Source organism: Oryzias latipes, chromosome 11 (assembly GCF_053564925.1).
Source record: "Oryzias latipes strain Hd-rR chromosome 11, Olatipes_Hd-rR_3.1".
In the NCBI taxonomy this organism is placed as follows: domain Eukaryota; kingdom Metazoa; phylum Chordata; class Actinopteri; order Beloniformes; family Adrianichthyidae; genus Oryzias; species Oryzias latipes.
In genome coordinates, this window is record NC_136247.1 from 7,178,419 (window position 1) to 7,205,558 (window position 27,140).

The window sequence follows — 27,140 nt, forward strand, 5'->3', positions numbered from 1 at the left end:
TACAAATTTTTAATCCAGATTGGGAGTAGGTTCCATTTTAAAACCCCACCAATTCTCTCTTTTTTGCGGTTTGAAAAAGGTAAAAACGCATAAAACTAACTTTTTTAAAAATCCATCTACCAGTTGTTCAATCATCTGACTGTGTGCAGCTGCAGAAATCGCTAAACAATCCCATATTTGATGTGAAGCAGCTCTCACAGCCTGCACAGAAACGGAGAATGTCAGATAAACTCAAGGACATTTGCTGTGCAAACTCTGTGGCGGACACTGAGCCTGTGTTTTGACTTGGAGTCTAATTGAATCTTTCTGCGTGTTGGGAAACTGGACTATAAAGTTACAGCAATCTTTTATAGTCCATTTTCAGAAACGTTCCTGACAAAGACAAATCAGATCTGTCTGTTCGTCCTTGGTGTTAAAAAAGTGTAATTTGTTTTGTAATAAATTACACTTGTTTCAGGTTGTATCTAACAAATAAGTCAATGTTGTGACCACAGTTGACACTCAAGCGATACAAAAGAGTAAAGTAAAACATTGAGACAAAACAAGTTAATTTCTGGGAAGGTTCAGCAGACTAAAGTGTAGATAAATGCTCATATCTAAAATAAAACTTACAGAGCTGTTATTTTTTTTAAATAATTTCCCATCCAAACTTCTGAAGACAAAATGTTTTGTCTTCAACATTTTTTGTTCAAACCAAATCTAAAATTTGAAATGGTTGGTGTCTCAAAAGTATAAATGTGTCCTGCAAATTTTCCAAACCCACTCTGTCCCTTATGGGTTCACAGGGATGCTGGAGCCTGTCCCAGCTACTGTTGGGTACACCCTAGACAGGTCAGTGTCCGTCACTGGACCTCATAATTACACAGTCGTTGGACAGTGGAAGAAGGCTGGAGGTCAGGGCCTTCCGGCAGTGAGGCGAGAGTGCTAACCACTCCACCACCGTGCAGCCCTGAAGTTAATTTTCCATGTCCAAAGTTTAGACGTGTATGATTAAGTGAGTTCTGTGGCCCAAGGTTGAGATTGGGAGAACACTAAGGTTAAGCGAAAACCTTCAGATAATTGCTTCAGTCTCTTCAGTGAAAGCTGAGATCTTGATATCGGCAATTATTTTGGAATGTCACTGCAACCCCCTCCTTATCAGTCAAGGACTCCTCCACAGAGCTCCATGAAGCAGAAATCTGAGGTTAGGTTCACACCGCCCTCTGCAACTTTCAAGCAGCCACTTCCAATGGAAAGAATAAACTTGGGTAAACGTGCGTTTCGAGCTTTCACGCTCAAAACTCCGTTTGAGTTCAAACCAGATCCATTTCAAGCTCAAATCGCCAGGTTTGCACCACTTCTGCATTTCACACCAATCCTCTTCCAAATGTAGGCGGTGGACATGCACTAGGAAACAGTAGAAAAAGATAAAAAAGAAGCCCCTTCCTGCTTGTCCGGTGTGAACTCCATAGGCTAAACACACGTTTAGCATGTTCTAGAACACGCATGACATGCCTGGTGCGTCCTTAGCTTCAGAGCACCTGTTACTTCTAACGGCTGTCTGCCATTGCTACATTTAAACTCAGAATTCTGGTATTTGTGTTCTTTTCTCCACTGTCCTTTCTTCACAGGGAGAAACTTCCATTTCTCCAACAGGAACTTTGAACTTAGCAAAGAAATAATTGCTTTTTGACTTCTTTCTAGGGGGGGAGGGGCTGTTCTTGAAGTGCTTGGTGAATGTGTGAAGAACTGGTTTTAAATGTGTGCTAGGATGAGAGATCCGTCAGAATGACACACCTTTAACCCTTGTGCTATCCTAGCCACTTTACCATTGGGAGTTGGGTCATCTAGACCCACTAGACAGTGCGCTGAACCTTTTTTCTTCAATGATTTGTGATCTTCACTGGTGTCCATGGATTACATGAAATCCTTTTTTTCATGGTAGGAAGAACACGTCAATGTAAGGGTGGGGGTCATAGGATAGCACAAGGGCTATTGTGGAAGATTTAAGTTTTCTGTATTTTCAGTTTGGTAAGAACTTTCCTGCAGATTTACTTTTTATTTGGGAGAAATGTCTCCGACTGTACTGTGAACTCTTAATACCCAAAAGCCAAAACTAGACTTGAACCCATAGTGAAAGGCACAGACAACGATCTCCTGCTATTGTTCATGTTTGTAACACTAATACTAACACCAGGAAGGGAGCCGATGGGAGGGATTGAACCAGACGTTCAGTGATCATCCTTGTGGTCTGCTTCTTGTATAAATACAAACTGCTGCATGTTTACGTAAGGGTTCTGAGCTGTAGCCAGATTCATTCCTTGACTTTTCAGTTCCTCTTTCACAGCAGGTTTGGTTTCAGAGTGGTGGCGTCCTGAATGGAATTAAATCAACATAAGATTCTTAAATCAAAAACCATTTTATTCTTGAGGGTTTTGAACGTGAAGGAAACAGACTTAAGATAAATGCCGTAAAGGATTGTCAACCGTGTCAACATGGGTTGTTTTGTACAAAAACAAAATCAAGTACATTTTACTTTTTATTACTGCATTTATAACAATTCAGCAAAACTTTTTAAAAACAACAAAAAAAGTCAAATAACTACTGCTTCACACGAAAGGGAATAAAGCTGTTAAGCAATAACAGGAATACAAAAATATCTTTAAACAATGCATCTCTATGCATTATTATTACTATTCAGATATCTGTAAAGTAAACAATGTGCATTTAAAACTAAATCAAAATGTTTCCTTTTATAGAAAATAAAGTTTAAAGGGTTTTTGTCTTCATAAAAAAACAGGCATACAAAATATTAGCCTGGCTGTAGAAAATACAACAGATCAATAAATTCACTTAAAAGAGTAACGGTTACTGTCCGCTCTGCCATGAGCCTGTCCATAAACAGCTTTGCTGCTGCTGAAACAAATACTGCAGAAGCAGTTGCTGCTGAGGTACTTGCTGCTGCTGCAGCTGAAATTGTTCTTCCTGCTGTTGCATGTGCTGCTGATATTGCTGAGAAATCTGCTGCTGAGGTACTTGCTGCTGCTGCATCTGTTGCTGCAACTGAAATTGTTTTTCCTGCTGCTGCATGTGCTGCTGATATTGCTGAGAAATCTGCTGCTGAGGCACGAGATGCTGATATTGCTGAAAAGTGTACTGCTGAGACACCCGTTTCTGCAGAAGCTGCTGCTGATATTGCTGCATAATCTGGTGCTGAGACATCTGTTGATACTGCTGAAGGCTCTGTTGCAATTGATGCTGCTGCAGATTGACCTGCTGCTGTTGAAGGACTTTGGGACTTTGCAGCTGCAGTTGCTCCTTAACGTCACCTTCTGAAAACGCTAAAGTGGAGAAACTCTGCGCCGTGGACAAAAGAAGCGGGCGGTTAACCAGCTCTGCTGTATTTGCTGGGTTTACAGAAGACAGCGGGTGAGATAGGCTTTCACCCCTTTTCTGCTGGTTATTTGCTGCTGCATGACTTGCAGCAGTCTGGAAAGTTAACGAAGATTCATCAGTGACATTAGTGATCTGGCTTTGGGCCGCGTGGCTCTGAGGAGCCGCCACAGCGCCACAGTGGACCTCTGTGTGGACACTGCTTTGATGGTCTCTGCTGGCTTTACCACGACACAGTTTCTGATACACGGGATGAGCTGCCTTTTGCCGTGCTGTTATGATGGTCTTGATTAGCGAATGACAGCCAGCAGTGCTTTTGATGTCTGGTTTACCAGAGGACTCTGGAATCTGACCTGGATTAAGATTAGTGGTGGAATCTGAGGGGGGCTGGCTCACGCTGCACCCGTCTTGTACGGGTAGAGTAAGCGTGTTGCCGACGGATGAAGAATTGTTTTCATAATTAGCATCAGGATGGTTGTTACAATCCAAGTCATCAGAAGGATCTTTTAGTAACCGGTCCACTAAAGTATGAGCTCGTCTTTGCTCTGGTTTAGAGTCTGGTACCGGTTCATGTTTTGGCTCCTGAGAGATAGAGTTTGCAGACTGACCGTCTGTCACCGTTTTAGAACTGCTTTTTTTCAATACAGATATTAGCTTCTCAAGAACTTCGAGGTTCCTTTTAGGGGATTTAGGTGAAACACTGAGATTTTTATCTTTTGGAGAATCTGAAGTAAGACCTGGAGCAGAATGAGCAAAGATAGCTTTGGAAGCTGGTGGAGAGCAGGCCTCAGCCTTTGCCTTCATTGGCTTTAGCTCAGCTGCAGCTTGCATAGAGTCCTCATGTTGGCTGAAAGTAGTGAGCAATGTGTTCACAGATGTATCAGCTGGCCTTTTTCTGCTTGAAGAGTTTTTATCTCTGACAGACTCATCACGGCTCTGACTGACTGTGGGAGCAACGGGAGAGGACGCTGATGTCAAAAATCCTTCTTCCTCTTTGACATTGAGAGAGTCGAACATTTTAAGACGAGACTCAGCTGGTGTTGGTTTGGGGTGCGGCCCACCAGAGAGCTTCTGAGGGACGTGAGGTGAGCCATCATTGTGGACAACGGGATCCAAGTTTAAGGGAGAACAGTCTACCTCCATCCCTCCAACCTTGGCAGAAGCTTCCAGGTCAGAAAAAACAAACACAAAAGTAGGTGAAAATGAGTTTGTCATCATTTTAATTCCATCTCCATTAATAACAAAATTTCTTTACTTAAATTAATACAATGCAAAGTAAAAATGATAAATCTTACAAATGTTGGGCATCTTGAACACAGCTGGAGTGGAAGAGGACAGACTCGAGAATCCTCCGTCTTCAATTGCTTTTGCATCTTGAGACATTTTCGTCTTTCCAAAATAAGAGGCTTTAGTTTTTAGTGCAGCTTCTAGATTTAAATAAAAACAAAAACAATTAAGTAAAAAAAAAAACAAAGTTAAGCACATAAAGTTTATAGTCTTAAAAGTGTATAAGAGTATAATTTTAAAACAATAATTTTTATTAAAGTTACATTAATTAGAAGTGATTTGTTCTGAAACCCATATCTGTAAAAGCTGCAACTTTTCAAAGTAAAGCTTTCAAAGGAGGAATTAGATTTCAGAAAGTATATAGTTACACAGAACACAAAACTTGAGGGAGTTTTGGACAGAGTTCAAATCATCTTCCAACTCATGCTAAAATAAAATATATAGTTAGACTCCTTTTACCTGAAATTACTGCTCAAGTCAGAAACATTTGCTCCAATTGAAAAGAGAAAATTAAAGTTGGTCCAACTCACTTTCCTGCTCAGCAACACTGATGGGAAGCTGGATGAATCCTCGATTCACCTCCTCCTTATTTTGTACTATTTTTAGGGCTACAGAAATGCAGAAACGAGGTTGAACATCAAATTATGAACAAATTATGAATATTTCCAAATCAGTTGCATTGTTACCTTCACTAAATGAAGCGTTGCAAATGAATTTATGCAGCTCCGGAACCAGGCACACACACTTGGAAAAACGCAGAGAGGCGGATAAGCTTCATGGAATATTAATTATAAGGATACAGGTAAGAAATGAACAGACCTGTGCATCCACCCTTTGCTCGTGCTCCTGATTTGACAGTTTCAGAACAACCGCTTTTAAAATATCCAGCTTCATTTTCGGCAGCAGCTCCTCATCAAACCAGAACTTCTGCAGATACTCTGGGTATTCTCTCTCCTTCAAAATATACACATCCTACTTTGTAAAACTTTGCAAATGCTAGGGTTAAAGGAGTTGAGGACATTTGAAATTAGGGTCGCACCAAGTATCTGAGCTGGTGATCAGGGCTGATCATGTGGTGGCAGATGTCACGGAGGGGGACCTTCTCCTTACAGCAATCGCACAGGAAGAGGGTCCTTAGGCCAATTCCCTGACACTCCCATATGCAACTCTTGCCTTAAAGATAAGAGTTAGGGGTATTATTTACTCTGACAAAAGTGACAATAATTTGGGGTAAATTAGATGGACTCACTCACCAATGACCGCAGCAGAGTTATGCAAACCCGCTTTCAAATAAGATGGCAGATTACTAGATGTACAAGCTTTTCCCCCTGTAAAGAAATATATATACTTTTTTTTTTTTTTACTTAAAAAAAAAAGTGTAGGAAAATAAAATAAAAACTATACGAACCAACGAAAAGACTTTTGGACAATGCTTCTTTTCCTGTAGCTCCCGCAAAGGGTCCTTGTTCCTGCTGCCTCTGTTCTTTGACAGGTTGGAGCTTTGGTGTGAAAACTTGGTCTACTGTTAATTTCTTTGTTTCATGTATATTTACTTTTGGAGCTTCAACAAACAGACCTAAAAAAGAGATGGGAGTTTTGAAAAGCTCTATAGTTAAGGTTCTGTGCAGAAACGATTGATTTTTAGAGAAAATATTGGATAGGAGAGAAAAAAAAACATGGTTAAGTCCATTCCAATAGTAAAACCATTGAAAGGTTTTTTTTTGTACATTTATCTTTTGTTTAAAGAAAGTACCACTTTCCTACTTCCTGTAAATGTTTGAAACCAAATGAAAAATGAACCGGCCTTTGTTGTTTTCATGATTAAACCCAGTTCACGAAGAAAGTAAACTTACTTGTTTTAAAGATGAACTAGTATTTAAGAGATGCCGTCTTTCGACCTCAATTTCAGTTTTACTCAGGGGACAGCAACGTCTGAGCCCCTACATCTGTATTTGTAACTTTAAGCTGGTCATAAAAAGGTCCAAGACGTTTTATTTCAGTTCGTCTTTCTAGGTTAGCCCCTGAAGGTGATTTACGTTTGGCTCCAAAAAAACAAAAAAAAACACAAACAAACAAAGTGGACATAAATGAAAGAGAACAGGAGCTAAACAGTTCCATTTACCATAGCTCCTAACAGTAGGAGTGGGTGCAATTTGAGGCAAAACTTCTGCATCCTGCTCCAACTCTGCCAGCTGGGAGGTTTCTGAAAAGGAGCAGACAAGGTATATCGAAATGATCATTTCAAGTTTAATCAGTCTTTGTAGAAATCTTTAAGGAGGGTAAAATGATACCTGTTGCGTCTTCAGCTTGAACAGGTGATGGGATGGTCTCTGGATCACTTTGATTTAAAATCACATTTGAATGAATCTCATCTGAACTCTGGCATCTGCTGAATATACCTGCCTGGAACTCGATTTCTCTATCAACAGTTTTTCCTTAAATAAAGAAAATCAAAACAATTTTTTTTTATCTCCGTTTATTTGTAAATTATTGGCAATTTGAGCTCTAACCTGCTATCTGGTCGTCTTCTAACTGATGCAGACTTCCACTGTTAAGATCTGGGGCGTCATGATCAGAAGCTCCTGTTGTCTCGCTCTGTGGAGCTTGCACTGTAAAAAAAGCAACTTTGTTTTTGGATGACTTTTATCATAGTGAGGTCATTGCTTTAGAGAGCGAAGGAAACCACTGGACGTACCATCGTCTGAGCTTGAAACTTCACAGGGATCTGAAACTTCGTCTGCGTTGCAGACTGAAGAGGACGCGGCGTCTGCAGGGTCTTTTTTCCTCACCATAGCCTTCACCTTCTCTACAGCTATATGTAAAAAAACAGATGAAAACAAACAAATATATCAAATAGTTATAATAAAATTACAGAAAACATCAAACCTATTGTAATAGTACTGCCATTCAGCCATCTGATTTTTCCCGCTCATCTGGGGCCGGGTTGCTGGGGCAGTTTGGGGTATTAAAGATGCTCAGACTCTTTTCACCCTGTCCACTTCCTCCAGCTCCTCTGGGGGAATCACGAGGCAATCACGGGCCAGTTGAGAGACGTAGTCTGTGGCATCTTGGGCCTTTATCCGGCTCTCTGCCCAATGGGACATACCTTGAACACCTCCACAAGGAGGTGCCAGGGGGGCATCTGAAACAGATGCCCGAACCACCTCATCTGGCCTGAAAGTGGAGGAGCAGCGGCTCTCCTCAGAGGTCTCTCTAGGGGACAGAGTTTGCGCAGCTACCCTTTCAGAAGAAACATTTCGGCTGCTTGTATCTGGACATCGTTTGTCCATTTTCCGTCACTTTCTCTAAAACTGACAGTGTTTGCATTTCTGGCTGGAGTTGAAACCCTCACCTTTAGGTCAACCCCAAAGCAAGACCTATGGAATACGCATTCCCACATCTGTTCTTTCCCCATGAAGAATTTTTATATTACTTTTACATTATCTTAAACTTAGATGTGGATTTTACCTAAACGCTTATGCTCATCGCAGATTCATTTTGACATGTTGTTGTGTACTACTGTGAGGTGTCAGCGGGACCCAGAATTCTGTATTGCTCTGATCGATTTGGTGAATGGAATTATTACTTGACTGTAATAAATAACAAAGAGGTAACGTTGGTATAGAAATCCGTTTATTCTTATCTCTCCGATTTTTTAACATGTATTGTAGGTTTAAAAGGATTTAATTACCTACACCCAACAGAGAACTTCAAAGAAGTCATCTTCATTCACAAAAAGATGTCTGCATCTTTGAGGAATTTATGACAAGAGACCTTGAGGAACTCTTCGTTGGCAACTTTTTAAAATTCCTACAATTCCAAGATACAAGCAGCAAGGGCTCGACTTCACCAAACATGTAAACTACTTCTTCACATTCTAGATTCAATGGACTTCAAATAAGTTGAAATGTGTTTGACCCACCATAAGCCCTTTACAGGGAATGGGTTTCATTTAGCTCAAGACCAGATTCAGTCAAACTAGTCCGTTTATACCCTTAGCAACTCAACTGGAAAGAAAACAGTTCCTACACCTGGCCAAAGAGCCAGCGCCTGGCGAGAACTCTTTTGACCAGGCCACCATTAACAAGACCTTCCATTCATTCTAAAAAGGCAAAGCATTACTTCCCTAGGGTGGTTCTACTCCCTCTTTTTAAAAAAAAGAGGAACCACCACCCTAGTCTACCAATCCAGTGGTAAGGTCCCTGGTAGCAACGTGTTTTTGCAGAGACAGGTTAGCCAAGACAACCCCACAGCATCCAGAAACTTGAGGTACTCTGGGCAGACTTCATCCACCCTCAGCACCATGCTGAAGAGCTTCTTCAAGGGCGATCAAGAGCTGAGAGTCGATATCAGGAGTCATGGCCTCGCTAAACTCCTTCCAAAAATTAGGTTTGTCCCTGTCAGGGCTGCAGCTTGCTTGAATCTAGAGCCCCGTAAGCCAAATAAGGCTGGGTACGACTCTATCAGCTTCAAGGCATCCGTCATTTCCAGTTTCTACCACCTGATTCACGGTTGCCACCACAGCAGGCAGTAGAGACCTTACGGCAACAGAGAAGACTCAATGTCCCCAGCTTCCCTCAGTTGGCAGATGTGGGAGTTAAAGAGCAAAAGGTGGAGCCCTCAGAAACTCCCAACAAATCCTCACAGTACATTCATTCATTCATTCATTTTCTTGACCGTTTTTCCCTTTCGGGGTCACAGGGCTGCCGGAGCCTATCCCGGCCACTTGTGGGCGAAGGCAGGGGACACCCTGGACAGGTCGCCAGTCTGTCGCAGGGTAGAATGTCCGCAATCACACACCCATTCACTCTCACACCTAGGGACAATTTAGAGTTGCCAATTAACCTATGAAGCATGTTTTTGGACGGTGGGAGGAAGCCGGAGATCCCGGAGAGAACCCACGCATACACGGGGAGAACATGCAAACTCCACACAGAAAAGTCCCCCGTCAATGTAGTTTTTCACATCCCCCAGCCGGGACTTGAATCGGAGGCCTTCTTGCTGTGAGGCAAGAGCGCTAACCACTGCGCCACCGTGCAGCCTCCTCACAGTACATTTGCCAAGTATTTTCAGCCCTGCTGCCCCACCAGTGAATCCACCTCACCACCAGCTAGTGCAGTGTTTTTCCAACCAGTGTGCCGCGGCACGCTAGTGAGCCGTGGGAGATGGTCAGGTGTGCCGTGAGAAATTGCCCTCATTAACTGATCTAAAAACATTTACCATCTCCAGGATATCAGCTCTTTGTTCATCCAAACAGGCCCTGATAAAACACTGAGAAGTTAGGAATATGAAAGATCGTAAAATACTTTTTCTTTGCGTTTATTCGATTCTATTAAAGACATTTTGATAAGAATGATAGTACCGCGATTTAGCTGCAACTAAGCCGTTTTCTGAAAAGTCCCGCCCCTTTAACTGTCTCCGCCAATCATTCTTGAAGGCTTAATCACATGTCATCAGTCTGACCAATCAGAAGTGGTTAAAGTCTTCACTTCCTTGTTCGGATTCTGCAAATAAATTCTCTCAGTTCCAACAAAAACACCAGCTAAAGCTCGTCTTTAGCGGTGCAGCTTTCCACAGAATACGGTATCAGACCGTGGAACAAGTGAACAAAACAATGAAGCTCAGAGAAGCGATCTTCGGCCGTTTTTGCACTAAATCTCCCATGATGCATTGGGTTAAAGTGCCAGGGTCTCGGCGCACAATGAGTCTCTCCTCTTAACGTCTTGAAGCAACAACGAACACACAAACAGTTTTTAGATCTTTTAACTTAACTTTTATTACATCTTTTAAAAAACACAGCTGCAACTTCCAGCTTTTTCTGCCACAATTATTACAAAAATGCATGAGAGATTGGAGAGGGGCTGTAGATCAAAAAAGACTATGAGTTTCTCCTTTTTATTTTTTTGGATGCTGGTGTGCCGCGGGATTTTTGTCAAGGTTAAAGTGTGCCGTGGCTCAAAAAAGGTTAAAAAACACTGAGCTAGTGTTGTACCTCTGCCACTCTTTACTCAACTGTCTGAGACACACTGCTGAAGCAGAGATCAAATGATAACAAGGTCTACCTCCTGCCAAGGATCGTGGGGCTGAAGAACACCCTAGTGTTTGAACATAGTGCTCATTATTGACAAAAAGTCTGTTAAAGAGCCCTGGTCATTGGGTACTCACCTGCCAGCCCCAACACAGACCCAATGACACCAATCTAGGTGACGCAATTCAATCCCGATGTTGCCAACTCATTAGGAGGTTCTGTACTGAAACATGTTTTGAGTTTTCAGTAAGATTTAATAGAATCCATTTACCTTTGTTATCTGGAAGACAACCTAAATCTTGGTATACTTCCTCTGTCACTTTCAGCTTCTAAAAGGATAAATAAAAATATAGGTAAACCTACAAATTAAGGTCAATTTTAGCAACTCATACTAGCTCCACCCTGACATTACTGAGTACCATCGCAACGTTTCAACAGTCAATTTAAAAGGTTTTTATAGTTTCAAGTTTTGTAACAAATAATGATGTTGATAATTTTACATAATAGATTGTTCACCTTTAAATGAAGACACTACATAAAATACAATTAATGAGATTTTCTTTATTTAAAATTGACCATAGTGCAGCTTACCTGAACACTCCGAGAGTGGGGCAAGTCCCTCTCGATTTTTGCCAAGAGAGCCACTGTATGGTTCAACTTACTCTCCAACTCTGAATGCTTTGCCGTCCATTCAGGGTACTTTCTTTTCTAGAAAAAAAGCGCACATCATAAAACAGCACATTACTGCTTTTCATCTTAACACACTGCCACAAGACTGTGCAATAACTTACCACATAGTTATACTGGTGGTTAATGCTGACCAAATGGTGAGAACCAGACAAGTTCAGTTTTACCGAACAAAGCATACAGTAGACCTGCTGCTTTCCGTCCCATGACACAACAATCAGGTGATTTGTGCCTAGAAATGAAGGACAAAGTTAAATTGAATGAGAGAAGAGAAAAAAAAAAGAAAAAAAATCAAGGTATTCGATTTAAAACAAAAGTTTTTTTGTTTTTTTTTAAAGGAACTCCAAATATACTCACCAACTTTTACTTGGTTCCCACTTGCACTGGTCTTACTTGGAGATAAAGTCAATGGCTCTTTGTGAAGGTTCTTATGTCTAGATCTGGCAGACAACCCTGAGTTTGGGTGGCTCCTCTCATCAGCATTTGGTACACTGTCTGCATTTTCCTCAACAGATTTTGTCCTGTGTGCAGTTCTAACACAAGGGTCCGGTTTCCTGTGCTTTTCTGACGTGGCTGGTATTTTAGAGGACACCTTGTTTTGATCCATAACTGATTGTTTGACTGCAGTGTTGGAAGGAGAGCTTTTTTTGCATGTTACTTCCCTCCCTGAGGAATCTGCATGAGGAGAATGTGCAACTTTTAATGGAAATGCTCCTCCCTTGGAGGCAGACGCACTTCTTTCCAGGGGGCTAGTTGCAGTCGCAAATTTGGAAGAAGTTTTGGAGATGGCTGCTGCAGAAGAAGCTGGTGGTAATTTGGTTGGAGTCATTTTCGGTTTAGATGAAGCCCTGTCAGGTTCAGTGGTTGTGGTTTGAGAACCATTGATCGGGCTGTTACTTCTTGTAAACACAGAAACTGTGCTTGCACTTGAGTGTGTGTTTAGATCTGATGCATCTTCACCACATTCCATTTGGGCTTCATTAGTTCTGGAGATGGTTTGTGTCCCCATAGAGACTGTGGCTTCATCACAGTCTTCTGCACTGTCAATTTCTATAACAACCTTTAAAACAAAATAGACATTTTATTTTGAGAAGATTAATTTCTCAGAAGGGGGGAGAGAAAAAAACCACAATACTTATGAATATCTATCAACTTTGCCAGCAGTGAAATTCTGAAGTAAACATCTGTAGTTCAGCCAACTATAAACCCAAATCCTTTTCCATAAGATGTAAATACTGACTTACATTGTTTTGTGTCGAGGTCTGAGGATAAGGTGAGCCTTCAATACAGAGTGGATCTGAAGTTATGGGTGGGTTACTATAGTCCAAACCAAGGCCGAGCAGCGTCTCCAATGCTGAGGAGGCGAAGAACGAAGCCCGAAACATCTTTAGCCAAATGTAAAAAACACTAAATTATGGAAGAGTTCAAGATCTGTCTTTACCTGACTGGAAGCTTTGTTTTGAGAGGTCACCAAAAATTTTTTCATCCGTATAAAAAACCTGAAATCAGAAGATAAACCGTTTTTTTTACCGTGACAGCATTCTTGTCTTGAGCTGAATACTTTCAGATTCTTTAAGGGGTTTGGATTCTAGTACTGTCAAGCTAACTACCAAGTGTACAGTGTTGAATTTGTAATGGTAATTTTCTAATTGTTCTCAGTATTTCAGTATTTTTTTAGTATTGAGATAGGATAAAGATACTTTATTGATCTCAGCTTGGAAAATTCGGTTGTTGTAGCAACCGTGTACAGGCTTAATAACAAACAAACAATAAGTAACAATCAGGGAAGCAAACATCAAATGAGTTTATCTATGGAAAACGTTCTCTGGTTTTTCACTCACCTCCTGGACCATCTCCTGGTGGTCAAATCCATTCATGTGGTTGAAGATGTCCCTTTCTGAAACCCTGAGCTGGCAGCGCCCACAGAGGTAGATGGGTTTGTGTGTACCACAACGGCACTCTACAAGTTTGCTTGACACTGAAAAGTGTTCAGGAAAAAACGTTTCACCTTGACAAATGTTACTCTAGTGTTGTTCCGATGACTAATTTTGTGTAAAATCTTCTAAAAATAAAGTAAAAGACAAACCTTTATTTAAATCACCATCTATGGTTTTCTCCTTTTTGAGTTCACATTCAGGCATAACTGTGGACACTTCGCCATCAATGTTTGTGGTGAGTCTTGGTCTTTTAGAGCTTGTTTCTCCTCGCAAATCTTCATGACGGTTTTCTCCTTGAGATGGGCCTGAAAACTGACTTTTTCTTTTTTTCTCTTCAGTATTGCTCAGCCGTTTGTTCCTTTGGCTCTCTTCTGTTTTGATCTGGCCTCCGTCATTTCCGTCTGAACTCTTGTGGCTTTCTCCACCCTCTTTACTCGGCTCGTCAGTGGAAGGTACTTCTGTTTTCACCTTCACCGTCTGGTTGTCTGCTTTCTCCGTCTTTGGGCACATTTTGATGGACATCTGTGGATCTGTTTCCAGTTGTTCTTTGTTGCCTTCAACTTTCTCCTTCTTAATCTGGACCGCTCCAGGCTCGACAGTGTCCTTGTCGTTTCTCACAGTGCTCTGGTCAAAGACTTTTTGAGTATTCCTGGGAACTAAAATAAAAAGATGAATTACTAAACAGCTGGTTGCCATGCAGTTGGCTTTCAGTTATAAAACAGTTGGTCTGAAGACAGTCAGTTTTTTGATGTACAACATGCACAAGAAAACAGTTTACACCCGTACTTCATAAATTAAAATGTTTCACTAAGGGGAGTTGATATTAAGTGTCATTTTAATGCAATGCAATACATCCCGGTGACTATTTGACTGCAGAACAAAAGTATGTCAAATGTTTTGCTGCACATGTGGAAAACATTGAAGACTTTATATTAATAATTTAATGGCACTCATGCACAGCTAACTCCTTCTGGCATCAGCACTTGAGCCCCTTAGGTTAATGACTTGCAGTAGGACCGTAGATTGTTATCCAAAATAACCTTACCCAGCTTCATCCTTGCACTGATCAGTGGTTCAAGACTTCCTTTTCCTTCCTTCCTCTTTGCAGAGGCCAAGATCTGAGTCGCTGAAATGATACAGCCAATAAGTTTTCGTGACAACAGTTTTGGTAAAAAAAAAAAAAAAAATGCACAAACGACTCACCTTTTTGATAGGAACACGGCTCAATGATGGGCCTATCCAGACAAATTTCCTTAAAAAAAAAAAGATTTTTTTTTAAAGTAGTAAATATTGATGTAAAGTTACATAAACAGCCAAAAGATGCAACAATGATGAGGATTGTGACGAATGTGTGCATTGTGATAATGTGGATTCTCATTGTGTGGAATGTAACACCTGGACACAGGATAGGTGGTGAACAGAGCCTGCCTGTTTCGCCAAATCCAACAATGTTTCTGCATCAACAGTACTGGAGTTCAGTGAGCCGGGGTGAAAGGCATTCTAAAAATCATTTAAAAGCATAATTAAATATACCTTCAAGTAGCATACAAAATTATTATTCTTTCTATAACCTCATATTTTTTTATCCCTAAGCATTCAGTAATACCTATTGGTTTAATACCAAAAGGTTATTTTTCGATTTCATACACATTTGAAACAGAAAAAACATGAAATACTGCAAGAACTGTATATCAATTTGTAGAATAACTATTTCCAATTAAAAAATGTCAAATCACAAACATTAAAAACAATCTTTGAAAAAAAAGGGTAAATGTGAATGTATGTTATGAACAATGTGTCAGTATAGCCCCTTCTAAACTAGATCTTTTTTTTATAATGGTCACTAAATGTGGCTATTATGTTCAGGTTTAAAAGGGGTTGAAATACTGACCAGAAAGAGCATCACGTGTTCCCAGCTGAACACGTGAACTGGATATTCATTCTGCGTCAGTTTCCTTTTACAGAGCAAACACAGAGGGTTCTTTTGAACAGACTCCCAGTCACTGGACAAGGCATTGTAAACTACCAAAAACTGCATGCCTGCGAAAACAAAACCATGAAGACACATAGCAGCATGGCTCAGTGAGAATCAGTGGTGCACCTACTTAAAGAAAAGGACAACTCACCAAGCAGAGGAAACTTCTCATTTTGTTGGAGTTTGCTAAAGGTTTGCTTTTTTGGAACTAAATCATAAAGAATAACAAAAAGAAACCCCACAAATGTGTTAAATCGAAGTTCAAATAAATGAAAACACAAAAAATAAAAACGGACTAACCTTCACACTTTAAAGGCATGTGATACACTTGAAGTCTGTTCATCACTGCAGTTCAAGAAAAAAATAATGCATTAATGAACAAATTTATGGCAGAGGGTAATAATGACAATCCTACCGTGTCTGTAGTCTGTAGGTATGAGCTTACAAAACATTTCATATGACAGATCAAAAACCTGCAAAAAAGAGAATATTTTCACAACGTAGACGTTGAGTATTTATTTGTAGAGTCATAGTTGACACATCAATTTGCGTTTACCTTCAAAATAACATCTGTGCCTTCTCCTTCCTCCTCTCTTGCCATCAACCTCAGTGGGCTTTCGTCCAGGCTGTCCTGCCAGCCAAAAGGCAGCCGCCAAGGATTCAGGTACAGCTAAAGTTCAAAGCAAAGTCAACACAGGACAAGTGTAATTAATCAATGAAAAGATTTCTCCAACCAGATCGATTTGAGGCAAGTTGTTAAATCAAATCATACCAGACCATTAAAAAATGATTTCAAAATGAAATTAATCAATATTGGAAAGTCCACCTCCTTGGATTGAGTGATGGTAAGTTTGTTTCACTATAACCTAAAATTTAGCAGAGACATGTGACCATACAGTGTGGTAGAATGTTCTATTATTGTACTGTTTTTATTATTTTTATGTGGAAAAACAACAGTGGGCTGAACTTCATCAATCTAAATAGGAATGGATTTGCTATTAATTCTTGTTTACTTGTTTGTTTGCACACATATTTAAATTTTAACTTTAAATATCTGGCAAGTACTGTAGACGTGCAGAAAATTGAAATGATTCCCATTTTAACTAATTGGTCCAGACTCTAAACTGTTTTCGGAAAAACCTGAAGGCCCTGGAACAGACGTGCGAACTACAACTGAGTGTTAGGGCCACCAAAAGAATAAAATAAAAAATTAAAGTAAAAAACTAAAATCGCGAGTTTTATAGTAGTACATTTACGAGAAAAACTTGTAAATTCAAGAGAGAGAAAACTCGTGAATTTAGGTGATTAAAGTGGAGGTGAGCATACAGAGCAGCAGCAGGTGAACGCCGCGCAGCTGCAGAGCAAACAGACTAAACCTAATTGAACAGGCTAGCTGAATGTCTATTGATAACGTTAGAAAAGTTTGGAAGCTCGTTTGCTTGATTTACGATTTATTAATGTTTTATCCATTGATGGGTGGTTTGCAGGATCTCTGCAGCCGGTTGATGAAGACATCGGTGTAACTGCAGCTGTCCACTTGAATCCTTTCTTCCTCCACCAAAGACAAGATCTCTACGTCTGTGTGAGGAGGAGCACTTTCTGGCATTTTCAACCTTCTAAGGCGAAGAGACTATTTTCATTCATCTTTGTTGTTTTATGCTGAAACGGGATGTTTCAGCTGGAGAAAGGGGCGTATGTAACTGTTTACACATTGGTGTTCTGCGCATAACAGTTTCATGACAAAATTAGACAAATGGACTTCTGGGTATGTGAATGAAAAATAAAATAAAGCACCAGTCCTCTACACCCAAACGTGTCTCTGAGCTCCTTATTTTACATAAAAAAAATAAAAATAAAATAAAAACACTGCTTTGACGACACCGAACCCCGGCTACACCAACTATCTGATTTTGAGTCGTCAAAAGGTTCAGAATTTCTTTGTCTTTGAAACCTAATCGGAAATAAAGCTCCCCAAAATGCTCCACATCTTCGTCTTCCAGCTAGGCTCCGACTCCAACGTTGGAGTTTTTTTCCTCGTCAATGACCTTTTCTCTCTGAAATTTATGAGATTTTTTCTCATAAATTTATAACTTAAGATCTCGTAGTTTAACAGTTATGACGTTTTTTCTCGTAAATTTACGACGTAAAAGTCGTAATTTAAAAAAGAAAAAGTTTTTAAACCGTAATTTAAAAAAATAAGTTTGCAAACTGGCCCTAAAACTGTCGTAGCGAACAGCTCAACCACTTTCAACAAAAAAAAAAAAAAAAAATTATAATAATAATTACTCTTAGTACCTGGTTGATTTTGCAAAGGTACTATTGAACGTAGTTAGAGGATAAATTATTTTATGCCCAAAACGTTACTTTTCTGGGGATTTGGCTCGTAAGTGAGTGGTTTAAGTTTATGTTAATTGAAGAAAAGAAAACTGCAAATTTGTAAAATGATAGTATAGATTGAAATCCTGCTGCTTGCACTGAGCTGCAACAGCAAAAGAACCTCCAACATCTTTTTAGACATTCCAGTAAACCCAAAAAAAATAATCAAATAAACATAATTTAGATCACAACTGACCAGTGTGTTGATGAGGTGCCTTTTGGATTCAAAGTGGATGCTTAGATGGGACTGAAGGAAAGACTCCTGACAAGCAAAGCACAGTGAAAACGGTTCGGCCTCGACCTGTGAGCAGATGCAGGTCACCACCAAAGATGTTCCTAAAACAGAAGAATAAAAAAATGATTCTTGTTTGACTTCCGAACTCACAAAAACCCTTGTGAAAGTGAGAGGGAAATCTTACCAACAGTTGGCTGATTTCGCTTCAAGCGATCACAGACATAGGTGAAAAGGGCCAGGTACACTTTCGCTGGAATAACGTAAATTTAAAATAAAACAGAAATTATAGAAAGATCAAAACAACCTTTATGGCATCTGAAAAATTTAACAGGGTTTCAATATTGATTGGCCTTAAATGGCCTTTTCTTCCTGTAGCCCTTGGTCATGTGAGCAAACTTGGGCAAACGTTCAAACCGTCATTAGTTGGCAAGTTTTTTATTAGAAAAAGCTGAACAGATCAAGTATTCCACAAAGCTTTAAAAAAAAAAAAAAAAAAAAAAAAAAAAAAAAAAAAAAAAAAAAAAAAAAAAAAATCGATAAAGGGTTTAAAATAAATAAATAAATTTTAAAAAATTTAAAAAGTGGAATGTTTTTGTTATTATATACAAGAAGGGATGGAAGTAAGTGGTTACGTCAGCCATGTCCAGTCTTTATCCTCAATTCGTCTGCCTTACTTTCACTTCTTACTTTCACACTTTCACTTCTCAGTGAAAGTAAGAAAAAGATTTTCTTCAACACATTGACATAGTTGATTTTGGTTCAATTTGAACGATCCGATTCAAGCCAATACATAGACTGAAAACCGATCCAGGACACATTTAGCCAAAACCTCAACCAGTGTGACAGTTTAAACTGGATACTAGGGGTGTAACAATACGCTAAAATCTCGGTTTGGTGCATTCCGGTTCGGTACTGCTGTTTAACAAATCTGCCTGATATGAACTGCTATTTTATTGTTATGTATTGTTTGTTTGTTTTTTGCTGCCGGACACCTGAATTTCTCCCTTGGGAGATTAAAGTTTTTATCTGTCTATTTTCTGTATTTTTTGGTACATAAAACTCAGAAAAGTCAGAAAAAAATTACTAACAAAATGCATTTATTGGTTTAACAAACCATAAATAAAATTGACCTATGTAGGTGATCTGCTTTATAAAATAAGAAAAACCATTAGCGGCCAAGAACCAAAAACTTTGGATAATTAACACTGGCCTGGAAAATAAACATTTTAACTAGCAGATCTTTTTTTTTTTTTTGTAGAACCGATTGTTACAGTCTGGTGATGCCGTTTTAAGTTCATCAACAAAGTAGATGTGTTAATGCAAATATGCTCTCTTTATGTAACAATGTCAACACACAGCATTCGACTTATCCAATTGTCTGTTTCCTTCATGGATGCTGACAACAAAGCCGAAGTGTTCCCTCACAGGAGAGTGTAAGGAGATGGGGGGGGTCCCTCATCTCTGGCCTTGTGTCTGCAGTGGCCATATGTTAAAAAGCTTACTGTCTGGCACCTAATAGTGTCTTGGAGAATTACTTCCGCCTTGGCGTAAAGTTAATACAATGGCGACCTGGGGGGTCAGCCCTGCCTATGGCCAAAAAGGCTACGTTCACACTGCAGGGCTTAATGCTCAATTCGGATTTTTTGAAAAAATCCGAATTGTTTGCTAGACCGTTCACATTTCCAAGTAAATCCGAACTTTTGTGATCTCCAGTGTGACCGTGACACGACCCAAACGAGACCCGCATGCGCAGAAGCCAGAAGAATACTCAACGGTGAACGACGTCACTTGTTTGCGGAGCAGATGTCAACAACAGTGTTGTCAAAAGCGGAGCTCTTTTTGTAATATTAAATTTATTTTCACGAAGGAGCAGCACAATTACAATCTTCTCATTTTAAGAAGGCAATGGAGTCGGGATCGTCTGTACCCACTGTTGTGGAATAGGAATGTGTATGTGTTGGGGCCGCGCGCCCGCATGTGTGTGTGTGTGCAAGCGCGTGCCGCGATAGAGAATAAGGGGGGGGCAGTGTGGGCGCGCATTCATGTTGTGTGTTACGGAGGACGGTAATAAAAGAAGGTTTCCCCCAAAATAAATGCTATGGACTCTTTATTAACCTGTTCTGGAGAATCTAAGGATCAGAACAGAGAGGAGGAGGAGGATCGCCTCGGGTCCCCTGCGCTTCTGAGCACGGTGACGGTCGGAAGGGGAGAAAGAAAAAAAAGTTATAGCTGTAAGTAAAGGTTCAACACCACGCTCTGCCATTTATCTGGAAAATTTTTCAAAAACCGCCCAGTTGCAATAAGAGCCCTGGAGTTTGGCTTGAAAAGAGCGATCAGCCCAAATATTAATCCAATCGGGGATCTCGCTTCCCTTCCACTGACTGATCTCAGCAGCATCGTCCACCATGGTTGATGTTTACGTTCTCGTTCCCGCCTACTTCAACGCAAAATGATGACGTTTGTTGCGTGTCGACGTACAGTTCGGAATCAAGTCGCCTGGCCGGTCAGACGGCGGTCACAATTGAAAAGAACGGCTACAATTCGGAATCAGGACGGCAAACCCACGGGGCCTGGGTCGCAATTGAAAAGATCGGATCTGTGTCATTCAGACTGTCATGAAAAGATCGGAATTGGGCCGCTTAGGGGCAAAAAATTCGGAATTGGGTCGTTTCAGCCTGCAGTGTGAACGTAGCCTAAGACTCATGGGAAGTGTGAAATCTTATGTGTTGAATCCTTCACCATCACTGAGAGAGCTATGAAGAGAAGCGAGGTTCATGTCGTTACGCTGTCCGTGTTGTCATAATAGGTTGGTGGTGACAACCTGAGCTGCAGACGTGCAACACCTAATGTAAAGCCACACTCTTGATTTTTCTCAAAGATATGAATCAGCAGCACCAGGGGACCACACATGCTTTTTCTAATGTGTTATCACTTAAGGCATGAAAAAAAACATTTTCTTCTTTGTCTAGAAATTTGTCATTTAAAAAAAGTAAAATAAAAAGATGTAGCAGTACCTTTTTGGCAAAAACCAAATCCTCTTTGAGCTGTTGAGAGAAAATCTATTTACTTAATATACATAGAAAACAAAACACAAAAATGACTAAGAGGAATGAGAGATATCCTACCTTTACCAAAATATTTAGTCAGCATCTGGTAAAGGCAACAACGAACACTTTATTGTAGGACTTTTATAACAATTTTTATTGTTTTTTGCCTTTTTTTTTTAAAGACTTCTTGTAAAAATCTAAAATCCATCTTTACCTTCATATGTTTCCCGTTTGACAGGTGGCCAAGAAACTGTTTCATAAGAAAAACATCGCTGCAGGTCTGTCAAAATAAAGAAAAAGAAAAAATTGTTGCAAAAGGTTATGCCTATTGTAGTGCTAATAGAATTGAAACAAAAAGCTCAACTGATGCTTTATTTCAAATGATTACCTGGCAGCGAAGTTTGCATTTGACATTTTTTAATGATGGAGATTTGGCACTGGCAGTCTGACTCTCTGTAGAATAGAGACAGAAAAACATGTGGAAAAACTGGGCTTAGGTTGTACAGTTTAAGGATGTAAACATCAGTGTTTAAAACATGTAACAAACATGCTTCTGGCGGAAAAAAGGGTCAAGTATGCTAAAAAATAAAAAAAATTATAAAAAAACAACACCAAAAAAGTCATGGCACATGGTCATTTTTAATGACACTTTTAAAACGTCAATGTATGGGCAAATACTTTAAGGAATATGTTTGTGACCAACAGCTGTCCCAGTTATTAGTTAAGGCTATTAAAAAGTCACATGTCCAAACTTTGGAACGTTTTACAGACCGACAAGTGGCTGCTTCCTGTTGCCGTCATTTTGGTTCGCAAGAATATCTGTTCTTCTTGGCTGGAAATCTAAAGGAAAAACAGATTAAATTACATAAAGGAAATTTCATTTCATATTATGAAACTTAAATGACTTAAGTTACACAACTATAAACCACAACTGTTTAGATTTGTGTTAAATATTTAGTTTCTTTAATAATTTAATGTGGAATAATGCTGAATCATGTCTTTTTACATTTACCGTACATTAGATCTATGCTTCTGATTCCTAGGATTTTATTATGCTTCTTGGAGTATTTGAACTTAAAACCATAACAAAGTTAAATATCATTTTAGAACAGTAGAGACAGTTCAACTGCCAAATCCCTTTTTGATTGTTTTATTATTAACGAATGGAACATTCTTTGGCCGTGTGCCTGAAGACACTAATGTAAGCAAAGCCAGAGGCAGAACATTCAAGAACAAACATAAGATGGTGACATATAAAGCAAACTTTGTCCAAAAAAATATGTCCTTGTTTCAGTTTCTGAGAAACACCTTATTTTATTGAATTATAATTATATTTGAATGTTGAGGGATTTTCATGCAAAGAAGATGTCAAGTTAAAAGTTTGTACAAAAACTGTATATGGAGGTAAAATGCAGTGTTATTGTGTATCTGCAGATAAATTGAGGATTTATTTTAGTTTAACTCTCTGTTTTAGGCAAATTTGAAAAAGGCGACAATTATTAGTCAGGCGAATTTGAGAGCTACGAAAATAAACACGAAGAAATGTAAAAAAAAAAAAAAAAAAAAAAAAAAAAAAAAACTCCCACATAAAATGCCTACTACCTTTTAACATGTTGTAAAGCTTCAAGTTCTCACTTAAAGTGGCCATCACTGCAAAAAAGAAGAAGTTTGATTATAAAACATTCAAAAATTCCAAAACCAATATTGTGTTCATTGAATTGGTAGTTACCTTCAGAATATGGTTTAAATAAGAGTTTTTCAAAGAGTTCTTTGGGTAGGTCCAAAATCTGATTGATATAAACAAAAAACAAAGAAATAACTAAAAAAAAATTGACATCCCTTTTTAAAATGAACTAATAAACATGAATAAAAGTGTAATGACTTCCACATGGCACATGAAACAATGAAGATAAAGTACACTTTTGTGAAGAATATCCCAATATCATTTTGCAAATAAGAACCCATCTCTGGCAATATAAAGCCGTTTTTAAAATAAAGGCTGCCCCTCTAATGCTGCTACACACCAAACATCATTCATGCATCAAATTGGTGTCGGCCATCCTTAGCTTTGACCAGCATGAAAGTCTATAGATGCTTGACCAAAATTATGTTCGTAAACCTGGTGTTCCTAAAGTAGCTGTGTGTGGGAGGAGCTACAGTCAAACGTTTTTTTTTGCCTCATTAGTACAATGTGCAAGCCATGGATGATGTTTAGAGTGCCACTCTGATATTTCTATTATGAAGAGCTCTACAAAGGCTCAATACTACAGAATTGCACTGCGCCTGACGCTCAAAAAGCATTGCTTTTGTTGCTTGTGTTGAGAAAAAAAAAAAAAAAGAAAAATAGCTCACAAAAAGAATGGAGCCACAACCTGACTTCTCTTCAAAGGGTCTGTCCATTCAAGAATAAAACCGAAGATCTTAGAATCTCAAAAATAGTCTAACAAGTCAAAGTTGAGTTTAACATGTGGAAAAAGCTGATTTGACATCACAAATGAAAAAAACTTAGTCTGGTTTTCAAATCTTTTTGATCCAACCTCTTACCTGCAGCACTGATGTAGTATCCGCTTGTTTGAGCTTTGGAAAAAGAAACTCTTTCATATCCATGTTGGGGATCCAGGAAAGATTCTGATCATCTGGGTTTGTGTTGCTCTAGAAATATTACAGACATTTCATGATATCGTGCTCTTTAAAAAGTACTACATTTTTTACGAGTGTTTCACTCTTACCGAATAGTTACTGTAATGTTTGTCAGAAAAAATGTGATCCAAAATCTTATTAAGTGAACAGACTTTCTCACAAATGTGGCACAGGTAAAAAGAGCTGTGTCTTAGAGTACTAAAACACAGAGTCAGCATGGACAGGCCTGCAAAAATAGAAAATAAACAGAAATGTGGTCATTCAATTACACTGGAGGATGCCTAATCAAATCTACCCAAAAAAACGGAGAAAATATATGGATATTATAATCCGGTTTTGGTTGTAACATTAAGATTTTAGACAAAAAAAAAACATAAAAACAAGCGACCCAGTACATTTACACCACAATGTTTAACAATGTATAGCTTGTTGAAAACTCACCCACAACTGGTTTCGTCATTTTGTGTTTGAGATTTGGATCCACGAAAGCAATGCAGGGCAGAGTCCCTTTAGAAAAACAATCAAAAGGAAAAATCAAACTTACTTTGAAGGCCCATATTATTATATTAACTTTCACATTAATACAACTTAAATGTGCAAAAATATTTACCAATCGTCATGTAAATTTTAATTCAAAACGTAAAGATGTTGGTATGCTTAAAATAAAAAATGTTTAACCTACCGTTTTTATTAGCAAAACACAACTAATCTAGGTCATTAGCGCCGTGTAAACAGGGATTATTAGGAAAACCAAAGGACATTGATCCTCAAAGTCTGAAGTTTGCCACCCATGTCTTTAGATGTTGAATGTGACGAAAATCTAAACGAGAAGGCTTACCAGAGCTCTGAAATGGAGCTAGGGAAAAAAAAGGAGAAAGAGTTCTTTACATAAACTCTAAAGGTATTTTCACAAGAGATAAAGGTTATTGGTGTTTGAAAGTTAAATTACATTACTTCTTTAGTGTACAAAAAAGCAAAACAAAGTTAAATCCTTACTTTGTTGAAACAAGGCTCCCATTTCCTACAAAAACAACAAAAAACAGGTTGGTACCAGAGTTCTGCAGCAGAGACACCATCAGAATGGTGAATGTGTATGTGTGTTGTGGAGATTATAATCAAATATGTAGTACTGGAATTGAAGATTATTATCAAATATGTATAGTGGAAATCATAATCAGATATGTATTACTGCTTTGTAAATGTGTTGTAAACTTGAGCCTGACGAAGAGAAGGGAAGGTGAAAGAACGGTCAGCAGCAGCAGATCAAAAGTGAAGTGAAAGATGTTTAGAGCAGCCCTGTGCTAACCTTTATGCTTTGTCAAAAACAACTCCTTATTAGGTAAAGACAAATCTAAGAAGCTGAATGTGTAGGAAGTAGATCATGAACTGTGAAACAGGATACGAATGTTCAATAAAAAGACCCTGCAGAAGGAAGCAGCCAGAATTGACAGACTGTGATTAGAGGTTGTGAGCAGCTGTGTTGGGATCCTTCTGACTTCAAATCAGAACCCGGGGAAGTCCATTTGGACTTCAACAGTGTGTGTGTGTGACTAAAGTTCTTTGAGCCTTCTAAGAAGGTTGTAAAGTGCTATACAAGTACACACCATTTATAATGAGTCTATTCAATACAAACCATTGGCCTGTGTTTATCAAATTCAACAACAAGCAACTTTCCACATTGCATTGGAGACGCTTCCCTGATTACGTGATGGAAACCTTGCATGTGCCTCTGTTGCACATGTCTGTAATCTCAAGGCCTCTTGGAAAAATAGATCAGCAGGAACAAACAGCTGTTCAAGGAGGTGGTTGGGACGCAATGAGCTTAATGTGGGTCCTAAGACAAGACCCTTCACACTACTGTCCAACTAAAAAGCCACACGGGGACCCAAGTCTGGACCTCCCTATGCCAGTTTCCAGCCTGGATTCAAATACAAGCTTGTGTCTGGAAGGGCATACGGCGCAAAACTGCCAAACCACATGTGGCGCCCTATGACGGGGAAGGTCAAAAGGTGAACAGCATTTCTGTTTGGTGATACATTCCAGTTTTTGATTAGTTCAAAAGTTAAAAAAAAAAATTTTTATTAGTCTTTATAAAATGCTCATATATATTAAGTCTTTAATATAAGAAATCAGTGACAGCATAGTGTTTAAATTGCCATTAAAATCCAGAGCACTAGATAGTCTAGCAATATACTGTTTTTGTAATAGTTGGAGAGTAGGGAGGGAAACTGAACATCTGTGGCTCATCTCTCCCCATGGAGAATATTATTTACATGCTTCTGCTTTTAGAGGTAATGCTACTTTAAATATTCTACTCCATTTTCTGTACACAGTCATAGAAAATGTACTCTTGATCGGCGGCCTTTAAAGATTATGCTAATAGAGGTATTAAAGGGACACACGAACATGAAAATGGCGATCAATTTATTGGAGCCCACTTTTAAATAAAACAAAATGAATGTCAAAGGTAGATAAAATGTATGCTCACCTTTTTATGTTCAAAGGAAAACAAATGCTTCTTGAAAAGTGTTACTGTTGTAAACTTGGAACAGCATACCTGCAAAAAAACAAAAACAAAAAAAAACAGGTAGGGATGATATCTTGTCGGTTAGTTAATTACAGATTCTTAAACAACCACCTTGTCTTTCCTGTTCAACACCTAAGCAAGGAGAAAATCAAAGTTCCTGAGTTTGTCTTTCTGTGACTGGAGTAAATGACTAAGGAGAAAGTAAGCGGCTACCACCCGAGGAGTGAAGGCGCAAAGCTTTGACTGAGTTGGGTGGGTTCCCCCCCCCCCCAAGAAAATTTTGGAAATTAGGGTCCTTTATATGCAGGCATCTGGGGCATTATCTCAACCAATTTAAAAGCAGCAGAGAAGGGGGATTTAGTTCTTAACTTCTACCCCATTATCAATGCTGATAGCTATATTCCACCCCCCTGCCTTTGTTCCTGAAACTGCTCATCTACTAAACGACTTCCAAAACTAAGGGGGGCCCTGAAGGACTTTTGTTTGTAACATCAACATACTTGTTACATGGCGCCAATGAAGCATTAACTTTTTAAAATCACAAGTAAGTCGTCTCTCTTTTCTTTAGCACAGCAGCACAACATTTTACTGTGAAAAGCCCCCAATTTGACCCCAATTCAATGTTTGCCATTAAAAAAAAAGTTAACTTTTTTTTTACTTCATATTTCATGACTTTTCCTAATTTGACGGAGACAACTGATTAAGCATAAAATGTTCATGATGATATTTTTTTTCTATGTGCTAAACACATATTGCATACATTGATCTTCCTCTGGGGTCAATTTGTGTGTGACCTAACATTCCCACACCTTCAGGTGCAGAGTTGGGGATACAGGCTATTCCCACGATAAGTTTGATATTTCTTGTGTTGTGGGGATGTGGGAAACAACTTGACTTGTGAACTGCCAAAATGAGGAAGCTGCTGTAGGCTCCAAGAATATTCCTATTTCTACCTCATAGTACTTTCTATTATTCACCCTCTCCTGTCTTACTCCTGTAAACTGTTTTTTTTTTATATACATTTTTCTA

At 39.0% G+C, this 27,140-nt stretch overlaps 1 protein-coding gene across 4 annotated transcripts in view; it reads right to left on the bottom strand.

Annotated features, from left to right (window-relative positions):
- Positions 1-2,379: 2,379 nt before the first annotated feature.
- Positions 2,380-27,140, bottom strand: part of LOC101157957 (uncharacterized) — a 33,259-nt gene continuing 8,498 nt past the window's right edge. For all 4 annotated transcript variants that reach the window (XM_023960135.2, XM_023960137.2, XM_078955293.1 and 1 more), the window contains 43 exons: positions 26,073-26,141; positions 24,581-24,605; positions 24,423-24,440; positions 24,026-24,091; positions 23,674-23,810; positions 23,489-23,596; positions 22,674-22,731; positions 22,547-22,594; positions 21,716-21,784; positions 21,333-21,397; positions 21,159-21,224; positions 21,023-21,047; positions 20,912-20,941; positions 18,082-18,147; positions 17,859-17,998; positions 15,843-15,956; positions 15,702-15,759; positions 15,587-15,631; positions 15,438-15,494; positions 15,203-15,351; positions 14,707-14,811; positions 14,515-14,563; positions 14,357-14,437; positions 13,461-13,967; positions 13,216-13,352; positions 12,816-12,873; positions 12,619-12,728; positions 11,732-12,434; positions 11,479-11,606; positions 11,279-11,395; positions 10,959-11,016; positions 7,355-7,471; positions 7,170-7,268; positions 6,951-7,094; positions 6,782-6,862; positions 6,068-6,235; positions 5,913-5,987; positions 5,699-5,832; positions 5,479-5,613; positions 5,346-5,403; positions 5,190-5,267; positions 4,668-4,799; positions 2,380-4,535 (listed from right to left, as the gene is read on the bottom strand). In XM_023960135.2, the coding sequence (XP_023815903.2) occupies positions 2,848-4,535; positions 4,668-4,799; positions 5,190-5,267; positions 5,346-5,403; positions 5,479-5,613; positions 5,699-5,832; positions 5,913-5,987; positions 6,068-6,235; positions 6,782-6,862; positions 6,951-7,094; positions 7,170-7,268; positions 7,355-7,471; positions 10,959-11,016; positions 11,279-11,395; positions 11,479-11,606; positions 11,732-12,434; positions 12,619-12,728; positions 12,816-12,873; positions 13,216-13,352; positions 13,461-13,967; positions 14,357-14,437; positions 14,515-14,563; positions 14,707-14,811; positions 15,203-15,351; positions 15,438-15,494; positions 15,587-15,631; positions 15,702-15,759; positions 15,843-15,956; positions 17,859-17,998; positions 18,082-18,147; positions 20,912-20,941; positions 21,023-21,047; positions 21,159-21,224; positions 21,333-21,397; positions 21,716-21,784; positions 22,547-22,594; positions 22,674-22,731; positions 23,489-23,596; positions 23,674-23,810; positions 24,026-24,091; positions 24,423-24,440; positions 24,581-24,605; positions 26,073-26,141 (6,375 nt within the window). In that variant the 3' untranslated portion in view covers positions 2,380-2,847. The remainder of the gene's footprint in view (positions 4,536-4,667; positions 4,800-5,189; positions 5,268-5,345; positions 5,404-5,478; positions 5,614-5,698; positions 5,833-5,912; positions 5,988-6,067; positions 6,236-6,781; positions 6,863-6,950; positions 7,095-7,169; positions 7,269-7,354; positions 7,472-10,958; positions 11,017-11,278; positions 11,396-11,478; positions 11,607-11,731; positions 12,435-12,618; positions 12,729-12,815; positions 12,874-13,215; positions 13,353-13,460; positions 13,968-14,356; positions 14,438-14,514; positions 14,564-14,706; positions 14,812-15,202; positions 15,352-15,437; positions 15,495-15,586; positions 15,632-15,701; positions 15,760-15,842; positions 15,957-17,858; positions 17,999-18,081; positions 18,148-20,911; positions 20,942-21,022; positions 21,048-21,158; positions 21,225-21,332; positions 21,398-21,715; positions 21,785-22,546; positions 22,595-22,673; positions 22,732-23,488; positions 23,597-23,673; positions 23,811-24,025; positions 24,092-24,422; positions 24,441-24,580; positions 24,606-26,072; positions 26,142-27,140) is intronic.